Here is a 20,782-nt window from a genome sequence, read left to right on the forward strand (position 1 = left end):
TTGTGTGGTTTTAGTGGTTTTATAGGTGTACGGCGGGATGTTTCCCGTTCCGGGCCCATGTTTTTACTTCCGTTTCCGTATATTTACGGTCACCGTACTTTCCGGTAGGCGCACACTGCAGTGTCCGCTGTGATGGGTGGCGGTATTGCACCTAGGGCGCCGTACGGCGGCGGTGTGGGCCGTTTTGGGGTCATTTCCGCCATCGCGGACTTTGCACTTCCGCCATGCCGTGGTGCTCGTGCCCGATGGGTCGGAATGGGCCGCACTTTGCTCCTTCGTGCAATGGCGGAAACGCTATTTACGCTGTGGCGGTCCGGTCAGTCACTTTCCGCCAGGGTCGTAATGAGGGCCAGTGTCTTTTGACTCCTCCAGCAGCACTTGAGTGACAACAGTCTGCCAAAATCCAAGAATCAATCAAGGCAAGTAAGTATGCAAGGGAAATCTGAAAGGTAGCCCAGGAATCAAGAAGCAATTTTTGTTACCAGGAGGTCAGTAATGCACGGTACAAAAACAGGATCCAATAACAAAGTTTATTCAGAAAAGCGGGTCAGGAATCAAACACAGAGTTTTAACAGCAACTAGGAAAAACGACAGGGGACTTACTTTATTAAGAAGCGCCAGTGCCATGGAACGGAACCTCTTTATAGACCGCCAGAGCAGGAAGCAACGCAGCTATGCACTGCTTCATGTCAGGCATCCACGGCAACACAGGATACCCGACGGCGTGATCACCTAGCAGGAAACGTACACTGCACAAGCCTCTGCTGCTGGAGCAAGCGCCATGGTAACGGGCAAGCATAATAGTTGGGAAGCGGAGCATAACAGCGTTTGCGCTGCGGTGGAATGCTCCATTGCGTATCATGATGCCTGTCACTGGCATCGCCGTTGAACTGACTTGACCGTTCTGCAGCGCACACCAGGAATGGTATCCCCAGACACACCGTAGAGGTGTCTGAAGTATGACGACTAGAACTGGTTGTTGCCGTAGGCCTCTCCCGCATGGACTGACTCAATCTATTCATTTTTCCAATGATTTCTTACTACGGTTGCATTCTAACACAGAAGAACAATTAAAGACACCTCCTTTCTTCCACATGTGCTGTCCTGAAGAGGGCTGGTCCCGGCTTGCGCCTGAGACCACTTACAGCCCGAAACTCGAGATGACATTTCCCTATCTTCACAGTCATTAGGTTGCTCTTTGCACTATGTCACCTTCTTGTAAGATATTGGAATCTTTATAATCTACCAGCAAGACCCGCTCATTTCCCTGGGAATTCGCACACAGGCCGAGGTTTGCTGTTGGAAGTAGATTAACATCTGTATTCTTTGACCCACATTGGGTTATAACTGTTTTCATTGGATATATGCTATTTCTGTTGTCAGTTTCCGCCCCTTTTTTTTTTCTTAGTTCGCTGATTACGTTTGGAGTGAATGTGATGTGATTGTTAAACATGTGTTATGTGTGGTGTGGTGAGTGAGGCCATTTTTTTATGTAATGTTTTTTGTGTCCTCTCGAGGATAACATTTAGTTTAAGTATTTTTGTTGTCTTACTGTTTTACTGGTACAGGTGGCAACATGAAGCACTGCAATCACTTCTGCCATGTTGTGACGTTTTGTGATGGTTTTCTCTTTAATTTCTGTTTTTTCTAAAAATGAATACATTCGGTACATTAAATTGTTTCTTTTGAAATGGTTTTCTTCCTGTGTCCACCCTGTTGGGCCCAGGTTTCCTAAAAAGACATTTTGGAAAATACAGACTGGTGCACTATTTTTGTGTTTTTGCTTGAGAAGCCTTAGACCCTCGTTTGCATAAATTGAATTCTGGCTTGACCATCCTTTTTGCTTGTTATCACCTGTGTATAGTGACACCCAGAACCAACAGACCTGGGGGTGGAGCAACTCTGATCTTTCCAGAGTAGGTCCCTGCTTCTGTCATTCCTACGCTGGCACTCCTCCTTGGAATGCCTGGTCTGCAGGCTCGCTATCTCTCTTGGCCTCTCTCTGACTGTGGCCACCATCTACAGGCCTCTTGGCCAGTTTGCTCCCTTTCTCTTCAGAGTGAGCTGACCTCTCCTCCTCTCTCCTTGCCTCTAGCTCTCAACTTCTCTTCCTCAGAGATCTCAACATCCACCTGAATGCTTCTAATCCCTCCTCTGGGCTCTTCTGCAACCTGTGAAACACTCTTCTCTCTTTCCATTCTACCCGCTGATCTGACACACTGTGCCGGAAACACCTTGGATGTTATCATCTCCTCTCTCTTGGACAGACCGCTTTCGGCTTTCCTCTCACCTGAAACTCTCTGTCCCTCAGGCAAAGCCTGCCCCAGCACTGCCACCTACCTTCTTGGTCATTCGCCCATGAAGTGTGTGTCAGTGGATGCCTTTGCCTCTACTTTCTCTGCTCCTCCTACTCCTGCGACTGACACACTCTGACACAGCCCTCTCTAACCTGCATCTTTCTATCTCCAACGCTCTGGACATCCTTGCCCCTGTCCTGAAAATCCATCTGAAGCCTACCATCCAAGCCCGGTTCTCCGTGGCATCTAAAAACTCGGCCGAACTCTTTAAAATCTGCTAGGAGCTGGCCAATCCTGATGCAGTCTCTACCTCTCCTGTCCTCTCCCAGCCCCTCTGCACGGCCCTGGCTTCTAATTTCATCTCTAAAACTCAGGACATCCTGTCCTCTCTCTCTTCCTCCCCCCTCCTACCTCTACTCCCTGCTCTTCCTCTGGCCCTTCTTTGACCACCTCTCCTCTCTCCTTCTCTGCCTTTCCCCTGTTCTCCCCAGACGAGGTTTCTAAACAAGTCTGATCTATGAAAGTCTCATCAAAACAGGTTCACCCCTGTTCGTCCAACCCCATTAAGGACCACATTGACACCCTGGCTCCTGCTCTGGCTGATTTCTGAAACCACTCCTTCGCCACTCGAGTCTTCCCCTCCCCCCTGAAGCACTCCCCTGTGCACCCACTTCTTAAGAAACCCGCAGCCGACTCTTCCTGCCCAGCTAACTATCGTCCAATTTCCATCACTCCTCTCCTGTATCTCTATGTCTACCTGTGGTGTTCCCCAGGGGTCTAACCTCTCTCCCTGGCTGTTCAACCAATACATGGCTCTTCGTGCCTACTGCATCGCTGCTCTCTGCCCCAACTTTTAGTGCTGTGCGGATGACACTCAACTCATTTTTAGGCTCCCTTTTGCCACCTCTTCTCCTTCTCTCATCTCTGACTGTCTGTCTGCCATCCAGGAGTGGTGCGCCGCCAATGATCATTGCCTTAATGCCAGTAAGATCGAGATTCTCCTCATCGGCACACCAGCTCCCTCCTTTCCTGTCACTCTCTGGCCGGCCTCTCTGGGCCATCTTCCTGCTCCCACCTGTGAGGCTAAAAACCTCGGGGTCACCTTTGACTCTACACCTTCCTTCTCTCCTCACATTGCTGACATCTCTAAGAAGTAAGAAGCCACACTACCAGCTGCACCTCCTCAGAGGTATTCTTCCTTTCTTCCCGCAGAAGCTCACTGTCTCCAGACCTCTGGTTCTCTCTAGGCTGGACTACTGCAACAGACTCTTTCTAAATATGCCTGTCTCTACTCTCCGCCCTTTGCAACTCCTTCAAAACAGGACTGTGAGACATGTCCTTGGACTCAAGCCCATGGATCGTATCTCTGCAGGACTGAAATCCAAGACTTTTCAGGACCGAAATCACTCCACTGGCTCCCAGTGGCGGCAAGGATTAAGTTCAAAACCCTCTGCATTGTCCACAATGCCTTCTGGGGCCTGGAACCGCCATACCTTCAACTCTCTCATCCTAAATATCTTCCCTCTCGAGCTCTTCACTTGTCCGCCTCCAACTCCCTCTGGGTCAGTCGCTTCTCCAAGCAGCGAGTTGGCAGATCTCTTTCTTCTGCTGGGGCCTCCCTCTGGAACAGTCTCCCTGCCTGTCTGAAACTTGAGAAGAACCTCTCCGGTTCTGGAAGCACCTCAAGACCTTCCTCTATGCTTCTGCTTTCTCTCCTCCTCTCCCCTGCTAATCTCCTGACTGAATCTGAAACTGCACTGGTTACCTGGCTACCCTCTGATCTCAGGCCCAGGTCCCCTCCCCGCCAGTTGCACACCTGCACTGCCCCCTCCATTGCACTCAGGGACTGTTTCTGTATCCCTACAGCCCTACTAGCACTTGATCCCTGATGTCTGCTCTTACCCTTGCACTTGCCACCAGCTGGGCGCACTTTTATTTATTGTCTTTATTTATTTTACTGTTATCCTATGCACTGCACTGCCCCCCCTTCCTCCCCGCACTTTTCCCCTTCCCCCTCCTCTGCACTTAAGCAATCTCAATGTCACCTGGCCTAGTAGGATTGTTGTCTGTCTTCCCCTTCCTTGCCTCGTCGCGCCTTGAAACTTGTGCATAGGCGCGTTAAAAATGCCATATCATATCATATCAAGTGCAACTCTTGGTATGACTCCAACCTCGCCACCCTGAAACGCAAGTGCAGGATGACTGAGAGGAAGTGGAAGGCTTTGGGTCCATGACAAACTTGCCTGTCGCCATGCTACAAAGGCAGTACAGACTCTCTGTCCTGTCCAAGAAGAGCGTCCACATCCAAGCCTGTGTCTCTGTGGCCTCTATCAACATGGTTGAACTCTTTAAAATATGCAAGGAGCTGGTTAATCCTTCTGCAGTCTCTACCTCTCCTGTTCCCTACCAGGCCCTCTGTACGGCTCTGGCTTCTCACTTCACCTCTAAAACCGAGGACATCCTGTCCTCGCTCTCCCCTTCCTCTCCCTCTACCTCTCCCAGCCCCCCTCTGGCCACTTCCTCCCTCCTCCCCTTTCTCTTCTATCTCTCTGACAACACCAGAAGATTTTTCTAGATAAGTCCGATCTATGAAAGTGTCACCCAAACAGGTGCTCCTCTGCTCCTCCAGAACTATCAAGGACCACATTGACACCCTCAATCCAGCCTTGGCCGATTTCTGCAATCACTCTTTCGCACTGGATCTTTCAGATCTCTCTTCAAGCACTCCCTTGTGCATCCCCTCCTTAAAAAGCCTCCTGCCGACCCTGCCTCTCTGGCAAACTATCGCCTCATCTCTATCCCTCCTTTTCTGGACAAACTACTGGAAATACTAGCCCTTTCCCAGCTTACCCTCCACACTGAATTTGTTGGTATTCTCCATGACCATCAGTCTGACTTCCGAGCAGTCAGCGGCATTGAAACTGCTCTCCTGTAATCTTGATTCCAGCCTTCCTACTGTCTTGATGCTCCTTGACCTTTCCTCTGCTTTTGACCTGGTCAATTACACCATCCTGTTCAATCGACTCTGCGAGAACATGGGCATCAAAGATAAGGCCGTGGAGTGGTTCACCGCCTTCCTCCTGGATCGACCCTCCCGATTCATCTTGGGTCCTTTCTCTCCACCACCTCTCTCACCACATGTGATGTTCCCCAGGGCTCTATCCTCTCACCCAGGCTCTTCAATGTCTACCTGGCTCCTTTGACTCATCTGATCTCTACCTTCTCTTTAACTTTCAGTGTTATACGGATGGCAGTCTGCTCTCTTTCAGGCTCCCCTCAGCCTCCTCTTCACTCTAATTTCTGACTGTCTCTCCATGATTCGGGATTGGTGCACCTCCAACGATCTCTGCCTTAATGCCAGTAAGATGGAGATCCTTCTCATTGGGACCCCTGCTTTCCCTCTCCCACTCTGCTCACCCTCCTTGGGCCCTATTCCCTCACCACACATCCCAGACCTTGCCTACCAGCTGCACCTCCTCAAAGGTATTCTTCCTTTTCTTACTTTCCCAAAAGAAGCTCACTGTCTCGAGCCCTGGATCTCTCTAGGCTGGACTGCCTTCCTCTACTCTCTGCCTTCTGCATCCAATCCATAAAAGAACTGTGAGACATATCCTTGGTCGCAAGCGATGGGACTGCATCTCTCCAGCCCTGAAATCTCTCCACTGGCTCCCGGTGGCTGCAAGGATCAAGTTCAAGACCCTCTGCATAGTCCACATGGCTTTCCGGTGGCCTCAGCCCGCAAAACATTCAACTCTCTCTTCCAAAATATCTTCCTTCTCAAGTCCTTCGCACAGCTACCTCCACCTCTCTGAGGGTCAGATGCTTCTCCAGGCAGAGAGTGGGGGATAGATATCTCTCCTCTTCAGGTGCCTCCCTCTGGAATGGTCTCCCTGCCCCTCTCAAACTTCAGCCAGACCACTTGAAGTTCTGGAAGTTGCTCAAGACCTTCCTTTCCTCCTCTGCTTTCTCTCTCTCCACTGCTGACCTTCCAGCCTGCTGCACCAACTGGTTGCTTGGCTACCCCCAGAGTCTAACTGGGTACCAGACTCCTCCATGATCAGTCTACCCTGCACTGCCTCCGGACCTATCGAAGAATTAGGGGCTGTAACTGCCTCCTTGCACATACCTAGAGCTGCACTGCCCAGGCAGCACCCACTCAAAGCATTGCTGCCCTGATTGCACTTGCCCTTCCCTTTCCCTGGCACTTCCACCTCTCTCCCCCCCCCTGCACTTTTGCGCTGTTGCACGTGCACAATCCGAATGACACAAGGCATAGTAAGATCGTTTGTCTTGTGCTCCCTCTGTTTCCCCCCCCTTGCCTTGTCGCGCCTAGAAATACTTGTGTACAGCTGTGTAGACTCTTTATAAATGACATATCATATCATATCAAGGTTGGGAGGAAGAGACAAGGGGATTTTTGTTCATCTATATCATTATCTGTGGGTGTAGAATATGTTGGAAAGGGTACAGAGAGATTAAGCACTGATCCTGATGGAGTAGAAGGACGTTTAGTTGGCAGGGCGATAGATATTTGGCTCCAGCTCAGAGGTGGCTCGTCCATAACGGGCAAGAGGGAGTTGGCCCACCAAGTCTTGGCCCCCTCTCACCCATCATGGAGGCGCCAGCCCAGTGAAAAACGAGCGTGCCCTCAGTTGTTTTTTTCAGCTGAGGGAGAGCTCTTAAAGGGGCAGTTCACTCAAATATGTTACAGCCTGCCAGTATTTTATTGATAATTGCAGTTACTTTCTTTTAAAGTTTCCTAGACTCCCCAGGGAGCCCTGGAAATGTAAAAAGAAAGTAGCAGCAATTATGAACACTATGCCGCCCACCGAGTGTGGCCAGCGGCTGGAAATTAATAATTGCAGTTACTTTCTTTTTAAGTTTCCAGCCCTAGAAACATAAAACAAAAGTAGTGGCTATTACTAATATTCCACAGCCCGCCGCGGCAGAATATTTACAATTGCAGTTACTTTCTTTTTTAAGTTTCCTAGGCTCCCGTGGTCTGGGAGATCCCTGGAAACTTAAAAACAAAGTCAAAGCAATTATGAACACTACGCCACCCGCTGATGGTGGGCAGTGGAATATTAATAATTGCAGTGACTTTCTTTTTAAGTTTCTAAACTTAAAAAGAAAGTCACTGCTATTTTCAATACAACGCTGGCAGGCTCTAGCCGGTCAGCATTCCATGCTCTCTGGCAGCAATAAGCAAAATCTTGCAGTATGGGGCTTTCGCTTGATTATTGCTGCAAGAGCAGAGTTAACGTAAGGACAGGATGCCCATTCATTTCACAAAATGGATGCCTCCTAGTGCTTTAAATGTCTGACTTTGAGGGTCTTTTGCCGAAAACTTTACATAGGAACTTTTTAAAAAATATGTTTTTTATGTATATTTTTTATTATGGCCCATCTTTTAAAAGAATATATTTTTTTGTGAACTACCCCTTTAAATGTCAAAGGTTAACTCTGTTTCCCTTTGACAGTCCAAGTTCCCTAGCCGTGCAAGCTCAATGAGCCATGCGTTGCTTCCCCAGCCTTGCATGGCTCATTGGAAATGCTGGCTGGGGAACTACATGTCTCTCGCACCTACAGACAGAGCATGCTGGAGTGGAGCGTCTCGTCACCCACGTTCAGGCCCCTCTACGCATGAGCAGAAACCAGTAAGCTTCCTGATTCCTGTTCATGTTAGCAGGGGCCTGAGCGCTGGTGAGGAAATACCTGCGGCAGAAGGTACGTTTGTTTATGTTCTGTTTTTTTAATTTAAATTATGTGTATGGATGCGTGCATGCTTGTTTTGTTAGGCGTATGGATTATGATGATGGATACTGGTGTGCATGTGAGTGTGATTGCTGTGTGCATGTTGTGTAAATGAGTGTGTTTGTATGTTCATTAATTTATTATTTAAGTATTTGTATGGATGCGTGTATGCTTGTGTTATGAGTGAGTGCATGCTGGATGTTCGTGTGACTGAAACAGAGAGTGTTTACTGTGTGTATGTTGTGTAAATGTGTGTGTTTGTATGTTCATTTATTTATTATTCAAATATGTGTATGGATGCATGTATGCTTGTGTTATGAATGAGTGCATGATGGATGCTCGTGACTGTGAATGAGACAGCGAGTGCTTGCTGTGTGTATGTTGTGTAAGTGTGTGTGTTTGTGCTGGTCGGAGACGATTGTGGCAAGTGGGGGTAGGAGTTTTGTACAACAAAGGCATTTTAAAATGACGTTATTGCACAACTCCCTTCCCCACTGGTCAAAACCAGCTCTCCGTCTGAGTTGCTGTGGGGCCTGTAGATGCCTAGTAAAAAATACCATAACTTCCCCCTGGTCCCCCAGTGCCTGGCATACACACATAACCACATTGATTGTGTGTGTGTTTGAGGCGCTCGGGACCTAGGGGACAGGAGTGTCATTTTTGTTACTAGCCATCTATGATGTCCAGTACCCAGTGCCCCCCAACGCATTGCATACACACAATCACATTCATCGTGTGCGTGTGAGACACTGGGGTCCAGGGGGCTGGCATGGCATTCTTTACTGGGTATGCCCAGTAAAGACTGCCAGCCCAATCCTCTGGGATTCCTAGCACCTCACATGCAATCTCAAGCCTGATCCCTAAACCCCCCAATGCCTTGCATGTTCACACAATTGATTCTCCGTGCATGTGAGGTGCTGGAGGGCAACAAGGGAAGGAATATCATTTATTAATGGGCATCAGATAGATGCCCAGTAAAAAATACCATGACTGGGCTCCCCAGCACCTTGTATGCACACAATGAATGTGTGCCTGTGAGGCGCTCTGGGCCTCAGTGGCGGGGATAGCAGTTTTTCTTTGGCATATATGCCCAATAAAAAATGCCATGTCTGTACCCTGGGACCGCAGCTCCTGACAGGTGTAGAGGAGGTGCCAAGCTCGATTCACACTCCAACTGCCCATTTTGAAGTACCAGGAACATTCACGCCGAAATATCGAAATATGTGACGTATGATGAGCAAATAAACAAACAGAGAGCCGCAGTTGGGCTCTGTTAAGTACCTATCAGAAGAACAGCACCTGTTGAAGTACCGACACCTTAGAAAACCTGGACAGTAAAGTACCCATTAAGAAAACCATATCGACAAGTGAGACAGAATGAAGATTGTCAGAAAAGATAGCCATTTCTTATTGAGGCATGACATTTTATATTGGGCAGCTTTGATAATGCAAGCATGATCAGAAGTATTATTCTTTCTGTGGCATAACATTTCGCATTGGGAATCTTTGATAAAGCAAGCATGATAAGTGTTAATATGTAGATAGTACAGCTATTTCTTATTGTGGTATGACATGTTGTATTGGGCATCTTTGGTAAAGCAAGCATGACAAGTGTGATTGCGAAGCAAGACCGGCATTTTGTATGCAACCAGTCTAGCCATTTCTTACTCAGACATGACATTTTGTTTTAGGCATCTTTGATACAGCAAACAGGATCAGTGGTATTATTATTACTGTGTCATGACATTTTGTATTAGGCATTTTTGGTAAAACAAGCATAAGCGTTATTATGTAGCTAAATTGTCCTTCCAATGCAGCCAGTCTAGTCATTTCTTATTGTGGTATGACATTTTGTATTGGGCATCTTTGGTAAATCAAGCATGATAAGTGTTATTACGAAGCAAGACGGGCATTTTATATGCAACCAGTCTAGCCAGTTCTTACTGAGGCGCAACATTTTGTATTGGGCATCTTTGATAAATCAAGCAGGATCAGTGGTATTATTCTTATTGTGGCATGACATTTTGGATTAGACATCTTTGGTAAAACAAGCATAAGTGTTATGATGTAGCTAGATTGGCATTTCAATGCAGCCAGTCTAGTAATTTCTTATTGTGGTATGACATTTTGTATTGGGCATCTTTGATAAAGCAAGCATGATAAGTGTTATTATGTAGCTTGACTTGCATTTTAGTACAGCCAGTTTGAACATGTTTTCATACTGGAGTTTGTTCTTACACAGGGATACTGCCATATATTGGCAGAACAAACATGGACATGTTTTCTTATAGTGTCATTACTGGCATCATGCACAAAGCAAACATGAGTATGTTCCTATAATGGAATAATAGGGTATAATGGTGCAGTCAGCATGAAAATGTATGGGCACAGCCAGCGTGAAAATGTTTCATACTTTCACATATTGTGGGATAATGCATCATGAAAATGTGTTGGAGAAATGCTCCTGTGCGCTGATGGTGACTTGCATCTATTGGATTTTTTTTCATGAGTTACCCACAATATCCAATTGCCAACTGTTTGGCTTTTTAACCAATTCTTCTAAAAGGTGTGCTCTAAAATGCACCATTTTCACCATTATTTAAAAAAACGTCTCGGGAGGAAACTCCCCCTCCCCCCAAACCCTCATTGAGTGGTGCGGACTCCCTCGCTAGGCTCGATCGCTCTGGCATTTCTGGGACAAATATTTACGTCCCTCCCGTTAAAAATATCACTAGCCACCACTGCTCCAGCTGCAAAAAAGGGGACAATATTTGGCATCTGTAAGTAAGGAAATAAGGGTGACGACTGCCAATTTTCCTGATTCTGATTACACAGGGTTTGAAGGGGGTTGGGAAAAGACAAGCACACACAAAAGGCACGAGGATGGAGTGGGAGAACAAATATCTAGGGATCTGGGTAGTGAGGGCATTCAACAGACTCTGTGAATGCAACTGTATGCACAAACTAACAATGCTTAATTCTAATTTCGAACGATTGAGGAAACAGACTATAACCTGGTTGGAACACCTGGGTACTGTCAGACTGACTCTTGTCCCAAGGCTGTGATGTTATCACCCTACCCAGGGTTTAGGTATTAGGTTGGTGAAACATATACTTTAGTTTTGGCTTCACCAGAGGTGCAAACCATTTCACCCCATTTGTAGACCAATGTACCTTTTTAGTAGCCATTGGGGTACCAATCCGTTTTTTAAATCCTGCTCTCTGCCATTTTATTTCAGGATTTTCCTTTGTCTAGCTGACCACGAGCTAAAATGGGCATTCTGACCACATGGGCTCTTTCTGAACCCACAATGGCAGTCTACATAATATTTCTAACTGTTTCAGGCCAGTATGGTCCCCTGGTCTATTCCTCTCACTTCCTGCGGGGGTGGCTAAGGCTAAGTGGCAGTCCTAATGACCAACTATTATGGGTAGTCATCTGACGCTTTGCCCCAGACACTTTTACTGACTGGCTGGCTGGCCTGTTTCAAACCCTTTAGGAACGTGTATTTAGTCTTTGTCCTGCTCCTGTTGCACTCCTGTTTTCTTGTTCCTGTAACTTGGAGGTGGCAGGTGTGCCGACCAGTTGAAGGAGTTTTACTGACAAATTGCAACCATTTTATTTAAGTTTTAAAGCCCTCACTAGGCAATACTTGTTCCGGTTTAGGTTTTAGTCCAGTCCGGGCTTTATGAAGATTCCTGGTGACTCACCACATCTGCTCAGTTGAACCCGCCACTCTGGAACCGCTTTCTGTCTATTTACTGCTTCACCTCGCCGTTTAACACTAGGATAATCGGCTTGAATCTTGTTCAATGTTGATGTCTATGGGGGTCTTCACCCTTCACCAGTCTGCCACGTCGTCAGCTTGGGACGTCTGAGGCTGCTTCCAGCCGTTGTCCCTGTCCTCAGACAATTTGCTGCTGTGCTGCTGCCTTCTTTTTTTCAATAAGCCCTCCTTGCAATGCATTACGTTATCTGCCAGAGTGCCAAGAGACCACGTAAGTGGCAACAGTGTGCGGTATAAGGTCCTTTAACATAACATAATATTAAGCTGCTGGGAACAGTTTCTCTGTGTTCCTATGCCTTCCTGGGGTCCTCCTCGCCAGGATCTGTGATGCAGGCTTAAGGGTCCAAGTCCTGGGAAGAGCCTTTGTTCCTTATCTGGGTCACTGGGATCGTCATTGGCCCATGGTGCAAGACCTTGGGAACCAAATCCTGAAAACCACACATGTGGAGCTGTTTACTCACAGGATTGCTTCAGACTACTGGAGCCATTTCTCACCAAACTACCACCGTGAGTATCTACCTTTGGGTCCTTGTGTGGGGGTTATTTGAGATACTCACGCTCAGGTATCCCTCTGGTCCGTGGTAGAGATTCCTTGGAGGCGTGTGTTTATCTCAATTCCAGCATAGTTATATTGGAAGTCCTCCTGTTGTGCTACTTCTTCTTCTGGGATTTTGGATCCATCTTTTGACATCTAGAACCCTTCCTTAGGGTCTCCTCTGGCTTTCCCTGGGGTTGTTAGTTGCATAATCTGCACCTGTGGGCTAAATCAGACTTACCTCCATTAAAGTGGATGTCCAGTTAATGTTTTTCATTCCTTCCTATGGAATTGTGAACTTAATCAGGAACTCTGCTGAAATTGACTCTTGGGTATATCCTTCCCCTGGCCTTTTTTATTTAACGTGGGCCCACACAATGGGACCAGTAAGCTATGGACCACGTTTTATCATTTTAATACTTACCTTTGATTTTACATTATTTTCTAAAGCCATTTCAATAATGGTGAATATGTTTGTGTGATTGTTTCTGGTAACAGATGTCGGGTCGCCCACATCGTTGTGTGGGTGGGCCTCCGTTGAGGCCCCACGGACATGACGCCCCGGACGTGACGTCAGGGGAAGCGGAGGGACGGGAACGGGGATTCGGCAGTTCCGCCGATGTGATCAATAAAGTGAGAAGCACTACGCATTGGCTCCTGTGTTTTATTGCTGCGCGAGCGCGCACGCCCACGGGGCCGGCACTTCAGGTGAAAACAAAGCTGATGGCGAGAGTCCACTTGACATCAAGAGAGCTTTCAGAGTTCAGTCTCTTGATGAACAATGGTAGCTTGATGTGGCTACTTCTAGTCCATCTAATAGGGGGAAACTGGGTACACCTAGCAGGGGACACCCTCTCCCCTTGACCCCATATATATGGTCACCATATATAAAGTCGCCATGGCCTTTTTCCGGCGACCATATGTATGGTGACCATATATATGGGGATAATATTACCGGATACCTCTTTTAGCTGGTTTGTGGGCTGAATCCTTATTTGAACTTCTTTGGCAGATCTGTAAAAGGCAGTGCTTCCTCTTCTTCCAGAAGAAGTGCTCTGCCTGGATTGTAAACCCAGATTGCCCATTGTGAATGGAAAAAATATTTGCTTCTCTAGCCCTTAGAGTGCTGCAAGGCATAGCATTGTAATGCCTGCAGCCTTCAATATTTTGGTTGTCAAAGAGTCAGAATAAAGACTTCCAGCCTCATTATGAGAATGGTGATTACAGTAAAAATATATTTTATTTTAATTACCTTTCGTTTTTAAAATACCACCTAATTATGAGTTTGGATTGCATGGATTATTTACCATATAGGCTAATCAAAATGTAATGCTTGGTGCAACTCATGCATATATCCCATGCAGTAAATAACCTATGAGATCCCAACTCAAAATGCTTTTTGCTGTTACACCATTCTTATAACGATGGCCTTAAAGCGCAGAAAAGTTTCACTAATAAGAAAACTAAGTGAAAAGGGTGAACAAAAAGAGTAAACATTAGCTTAGATGAGACGTGTACATGTTTCACAGTTTGGGGTTCACTGTGACTCAGTTTAAAGAAATTGGTTAGACTAGGCTGAATTTGATAAATGCTCTGAAGGATGTCAAGAAAACTAATCAATGATTTCATTGGTGCATGACAGTTGATAGGTTCACTAGACAGAAGAGCATGCAGCATCTGACTCATGAGCATAAAAGCTTGGGAACTCTTGCCTCGCACTGGTCTTTCTTTATTCCTGAGTCCTCAGCTTTGCAGGGACTTTTCAAAAGTTCGTATGAATCAATTCCGCACAAGAGAAGTGATGAAATTACACAGGGAACATGATTTGCAATTGACCAGCTGCCGATTTTGCTCCATAGAGGGCAGCCTAGAAAGAATGGAACATTTGGTTTTGGACTGTGAAGCATGTCACTTAGGAAAATTGATGGGCAAAGGATGGCTTGATTTTGATGAGGTGTTTTGGAAAGGTTACCTTAGTGAAACATCAACGGCACTAGCATTGGCAACTTTAAGATTTGTCGCTTCTTTGAACCTTTAAGAAATGTTTATTCGTGTGTGACACCGATTGGGGTAATTTAATGTCGATGAATTAGTGTTTTCTATTTTAACCTTTTTTGTACGCATTAGAGTTTTAACATATGATGAATGTATACTTTATCTGTTTTTGAATGTTAAGGTTGAACACTGTATTTTTAACCAATAAACATTTTAAATTAAAAAAAAACGTGTTTCACAGCACTCTTTATTTATGTGTGTTTTACACAAACATAGAGAAAACACTGATACTGAACTTTGTCATTCATTTTTCATTGCTGCTGAATTATTATAGTAGCTTATTTGGGTATCAGGAATACTCCAGAAGCACTTTTTACCTTCCAATCTCTTTGTGGATGTCATAATAGTCCGTCAGTCTCCTTATTTTATGCCTCAGTGAATCATCTGTCTCATCTGCGGCACCATCTACTTCAGGCTTAGCTTGAAAACAGAACAAGGAAAAAAAGAGGCTAGATACAGTAACAATCAAATATTATGCATACAGAAAACCTTATACAAAGCATTATGTCAACTTCAGAAGTGTCTTGGCTCCCTCTGCAACCGGGGTTCATTCCTCTGCCCACTCAACATGTTCATCCACAACAGAATGAAAAACAACACTGACAAAGAGAACATTTTGGCTTTTGTTGTAAGCATTGGACAAGCATTTGCCAGGCACTGCAAAATGGTATTGCCTGGCAACAAGATGGCAACAGCTGACAATGGTATGAGTACCTGGGCATATGATGGCAGCAGTTGGAAAACGCCTATCTAAACCCCACACACAAGCCAACATTGTTGGCTTTTCCGCTGCCTGTTTTTAAATGGTCTTCAGTGTTTATAGTGGCTGAAGGCACATGTGGTTAAGACATTGTTATTATACTGGTAGTGTATTTACAACTGCAGTTAAGCCATTAACTCAGAAGACAGCCAAGAAATAAAACCCCAAGCCTTTACAAAACAAGGTTTGATGTTTTTGTTTGATGGAGCTAACTCAAAGAGATCCCAGGATGATATGTTTTGAGCGGAGAGGGGCAGGTAATGGGTAGGAATGGCTAAAGGGATTAGCATGGCCATGGGTAGTCAGTGGGTGGGTAATCAAAGGGCCTAAGCTCTTATCTGATCGCCACCTCTAAACCCCCCTTGGCTTCTCCCACACTCATAGCAGGAGACATCTGTACCATTCGACATGCCGTTTCGATTTTGCTCTTTCATTTCACTACAACCCAACACTGAGGTAATAATTTTCTGCTCACTGTCCTCCTTAATCTCCCTGTTTCTTATCAATGGGTGTTTGTAGTGTGTGAACATATGCAAATGGCTGGACTGGGGAGATGGGTAGAGCCTCTATGTTGACCCACAGAGATCTTCATCTGGATGAAGTACTGATTTAGGTGAAAGCTATCATCGATAGGAAATGCAAAGATGCTATGGGTAATAACTTTTGAGTCATAGGACAGAGCAGCACGATATTTGACATTCCTAATTTGGATCTCTTGCCCCCCAAAACTGTACATATTTGTGCAGATCCATGTTTCCGTTAAAAATATATGAGGTCAAAAAAAGGGTGTGGTTTTCAAATTTTTGATCAAGCGCACAGCCCAAACCACTGGATGGATTTGTGCCAAATAAGAAACAAGTTGGGATCAAAGTGCTTGAAGGAAGTCCTTTGTTAGTTTGGACTAAATCCTTCTGTTATATTTTTTATTTGGCATAGAGCGGGGTGACCCTGCACCCAGTGGAGTAACTTTGCTGAAAATGTTGGGGGGGGGGACATGACATCTAAAGGGAAGAGGCCCCTGCCAAATGAGGGGGACAGAATGGTGGGCCACGAAAGTTGGGAGGGGACAAACAACTGTGTGTCCCCTAAAATTACACCCATGCTTGTACCCAAAAAGGTAGTTATATCTCCCATGATGCATTGACGGTGCCAATGTTTTTCATTTCTGAAAATCCGCGAGATTCGACAATCAAGTTCTCGAATTGACTTTCGAAAGTACCCTAAAGTTATGTACTGTGTGTAAGTAGGGCAGTTTTGGGGCCAGGGAGTATGTGGACAGACTAAGACAGGATGATTTTTGAAGGTTTGGTCCTTGGGTATAGTGTTATTTTGTTTGTTTTTTTGAAGCGTTTTTCCGTGACCGAGAATCAGCACGAACAGCAATTAAAAAAGTAAATACTTCAAAACTACAATATATTGAGATGTGGAAATCATTTTGGTAGTTAGGAGAGGAGGAGCATTTTAAGTTAATTTAGGGAGCACACTTTTTTATTTTAATATACATTTCTTTTACAGGGATTGCTTCCTAAATTAACCTAAAATATGTGGAAGGGGCTACCAGTGTTTTGGGGGTGTTAAATATGTTAAATAAGCTAATATTTCCTTAATTAGTAAAAATAAAGTGTGCATACGAATGTCAGAGGGAAGACAATGCTTGTTTACTATAGCCTTAGTTTTGATTGGACAAGTTTTTCACGTGACTTAACGCAGCTTTGCCTATAATAGTATGAAACAATACTAAATCGTCCGGTGGTGAAGAATCATCTGGAGAGTCTTTCTTTCTGGGCTTCTCAACAATATAATCGTCCCATTCGCTAGGAGCATCAGGCTCCTGTGTGATCTCACCTTCCTCAGGTCTGAGAAATCCCTGAATGGGTCCTCTTGCCAATCTGAGACTGACACAGCAATGGCACCATAGATGGATCTCGAACAGGAGACCGTGGTCTATGTGACAATGCTGGAGACGGGACCATTGACGGTGAAGCACTGAGTGTCCTGCTCCTGCATCTGCATTGAGGCTCAGGCGATCGTGCTCTTTTCTGTGGTCTACTCATGGTAGGGGAGTATCTTGGCATGCTATGCCGAGGTGAGATGTCCCTCTGGGGGGGTCTTGACTCCTTCGGTAGAGATGACCTATTCTTTTCCTCTTGACGTCTGTTGAATTCATCGATGATCCTTTGTATCAATTCCATGAGCGCAGGGTCATAGGGATCGGCAATGACCACCGTAGTCGGCTGCCAGGGAGGGCTCTGTTCCTTGGGGGTGAGAAAGGGTTGCTCACCAACAAATTCTGTGTCCGAGAACTCCTCTTGAAGAATGATGTCAGGGAGTTCTGTCATCTCTTTTAAAGGAAATAATTGTGCTACCAACCGGTTCGGAAGCTTCTGAAACAGGAGGCGTTGCTCCCATAAGCTTTGGGAGATTGCTCTCCTTGGATGGTCTATCCGTAGCGTCCGCGAGGGGCGTTTTGGGCCCTATTTCTTCCATAGACAAAGAAGTTTGCGGTATCATCAACAGTGCTTTCGTTGACGGTGGCCTCGTGGATGACGGCTTCGTCGACGGTGGCTTTGTGGACGAAGACTTTGAAGATGGTTGATGACCCTTATCCATCGATGAGAGCTTCGTGGACGAGAGCTTTGTGGACGAGTTGATGAGCTTCCTTCATCGACAACTGTTTCTTGGATGGTGACTTCGAGGGTTTTGTCGACGGCTTGGGCGTCGATGGACCTCTATATTTGCTGCCGCTCGTGGACGGCTTCTCTGTGGACGACTGCCCCCCCCCCCCCTGGTTTTTTGAAAATGCCTCCTTACCTTTGGAGGTGTTTTTTTCTTCAGGATGCCGCATATTGTGGCCTCCAGAGCCCAAGGGAGGCATTGAAGAGGTGGTTTCCAGCTTTCTCTTACTCTTTTGAGAGGGAGAGGAACTCCTTTCCACTGAAGAGTCGCTTCTCTTAGAAGTGTGTCTCTCAGAAGGTTTACTGGAAAGTACAGGAGCTGTTTTGGCAGACTCCTCGTCAGAGGACAGACCTTTGGATTCTAGATGCAACAGAAGTCTGCTGTGTCTGTATTGCAGGGTTTTGGTGGAAAAGGACCTGCAAATGTCACATTTATTGATGTCATGAGGGTACAGGCAGTAGATGCAGTGGCCATACGGATCCTTCATGTAGACCAGTTTCTTCCTGCACCTCGTGCAGTCCCTGAACAGGGAAGGCTTCTTGGCATCCTGAAGTTCAGCCATGCTGAGGAGAAATTCACTCAACGATTTTGGGGCAAGAAAAAAGATTTTCGGAGCCCAAAAGTTCAGAATAGATAGCCCCTAAGCAGGGGAAAGCAGTAGAATATATTTCAAGAATATAAACTACACAAAAAAGGAGAAAAATATTCGAAAGCTCAGAGAGCTGGAGGATTCCCTCTGTCTGTTAGACTGCGGTGAAAAATCTGAAGATGGCTGACTGGGGCAGAGCTTAAGCCCTGCCACCTCATTGGTTGGGGCCATAAAGGACCAAACTGAGGTGGAGGGACTACACAATGGAATGGCTCATAGGCCATATTGGGGTATTTACATGAATTCTCTATGTATTAATGGATGTATATTAAAAAAATGTTTCATAATTATAATTATAATATTATTACTTAGATAGTGACATCACATCAGCAGATCAAGAAAACAATAACAAGAGGCAGCCTGAACGAGATTTCGAGACGCTTGAAGAGAAACGAAATCGTCTATCATACAAATGGCTGCAACAAACAAATAAGAAGGTGCCTACGCAGAGTCAAGGAAAACAGCTGGAAACAGAAGAGCAATGTCGAAGCGCCAAAAATACTCAACATTTTATAAGTAAGGGCAAGAAAGAACATGAACGAAGAGACAAGCAACAAAATGCACCAGACATAAAAACTCACGGGTCTCAAGTAGACTGCTCAAGTCCAAAGAAAAAAAACACGCATGAAGTTGGCACACGAGGAAGTAGACACAACACTCAAACAAAGGCCAAAGAAGAAGTGGATTTAAGTGGGAAAACAGTCCACTACAGATCAAGAACAGACATCTACAAAAGACAAAATGCAAAGTGCACAGAGGCAAAGTGGATAGTACAAATGGCACAAAGAAACAGCAACAAGGTAGAACTCACGCTAAATAGAAGAACAGTGCTGGTGATACTAGAGCAGACCCACAAGCTGAAGCACATAAAATCAAACGACCTGCTTATCGTGGAACCATGGAATGACAGGCGTAAAGCTGTAACGCTGATCGCTTCTTCAACCATATACAGGCAAATTTATGAGAGCGAAAATGAAATTTACAAGCTCGGTTTCAACATTGAAACAACAAGTAGCCAGAGATGTAGTACCAGCAAAGCTCAAAGAACAAGCAGGACTCATGACTCCCACATTTCGCGTACAAATACGCATGACAGAAACGAGCGAAACAATTTCGCTCAAAGCCACGATAGAAAGTATGCCGCAAAAGATCAACGAAAAGTCCCAGAACCTGACAACAACTCAGAGGACCAACGATCGAACAACACCAACATTTTGAAGATCGAAAAACACAAGAAGTCTACTCGCAAAAGTGAACAATGCTCAGACAGGGAATCAAATTCAATGATCAAAATTGATGAAACAAAAAGAGGCATTTCACAAACAGTGCAAAATAACCCCACGGAAAGGTGCATTAGCCCTCCCACGGAAAATAAACAAGGGATCTGGGCTTGGTTACCCAAGGCTCTTGCAACACATCGAAAAAAATAGCAATCCGACAATAGTGACCTCAGCCCTACAGCAACATTTCAAAAAGAACACCTGCACAACGAAGTGAAATTATGTTCATGGAATACAAGAGGGCATTCGCACCTAACAATTCCAGGCAAAATCAATCTAGGCAAATATGACATCATATGTCTATAAGAGACCTGGCTAACAAGCCTCCCGACCACAGAGGGATACCAAATAATTTTGGTACCAGCAGAAAAGGGCCTTCTAGGCCGGCCAACGTCTGGTCTTTTAATCGCCAGCCGCCCAGGTTGCGGCCTCTCCATTGACTCTACCTTGATTGCAAATTCATCCCTCTTGGCAGTAACTGTCACATGGAAACAGATGACCAATGCCAAACAAACAGATTACACTATAGTCATCATCAACGCATACTGGAACCCTGCTGGAATTGGGGAAAACAGATTCATAACAATGTGTGAACAGGTAATTGACGACACTCTGACTAATCTCTTAGCGTCTTCCCTACTGATATGCGGAGATTTAAATGTAGTCTGCAACCCTCAAAAAAGCTCTGGACATAAAAAACTGTCTTCAGCAGCAGAACAGCGAGGCAAAGCCTGGCTAGATCTGATGCATTCGCGTGAATTGTACAACCTCAACAGCGCGTTCTATCAACCTAACAGAATACCCACTTGGGAACGTGCGGATTCGAGTGGAACAATCGATTACATCGTTGTCTCCAAACCACTGCTAAGCATTACCACCTTCTTCAATGTACGCCGCACCTTAGCCAGTGATCACAATCCCTTGGAAGCCAGCTGGACAATTCAATCTACTAAGACCACTGGAGTAGCCTTGGACACTGAGAACAACG

The 20,782-nt window shown here is 45.6% G+C and overlaps 1 protein-coding gene across 4 annotated transcripts in view; it reads right to left on the reverse strand.

Annotated features, from left to right (window-relative positions):
* SPEG (striated muscle enriched protein kinase) overlaps positions 1 to 20,782 on the reverse strand; it is a 2,620,794-nt gene that overhangs the window by 755,296 nt on the left and 1,844,716 nt on the right. For all 4 annotated transcript variants that reach the window (XM_069616880.1, XM_069616879.1, XM_069616881.1 and 1 more), the window contains one exon: positions 14,747 to 14,849. In XM_069616880.1, the coding sequence (XP_069472981.1) occupies positions 14,747 to 14,849 (103 nt within the window). The remainder of the gene's footprint in view (positions 1 to 14,746; positions 14,850 to 20,782) is intronic.

Source organism: Ambystoma mexicanum, chromosome 9 (genome assembly GCF_040938575.1).
Source record: "Ambystoma mexicanum isolate Mex_15411 chromosome 9, UKY_AmexF1_1, whole genome shotgun sequence".
Classification (NCBI taxonomy): domain Eukaryota; kingdom Metazoa; phylum Chordata; class Amphibia; order Caudata; family Ambystomatidae; genus Ambystoma; species Ambystoma mexicanum.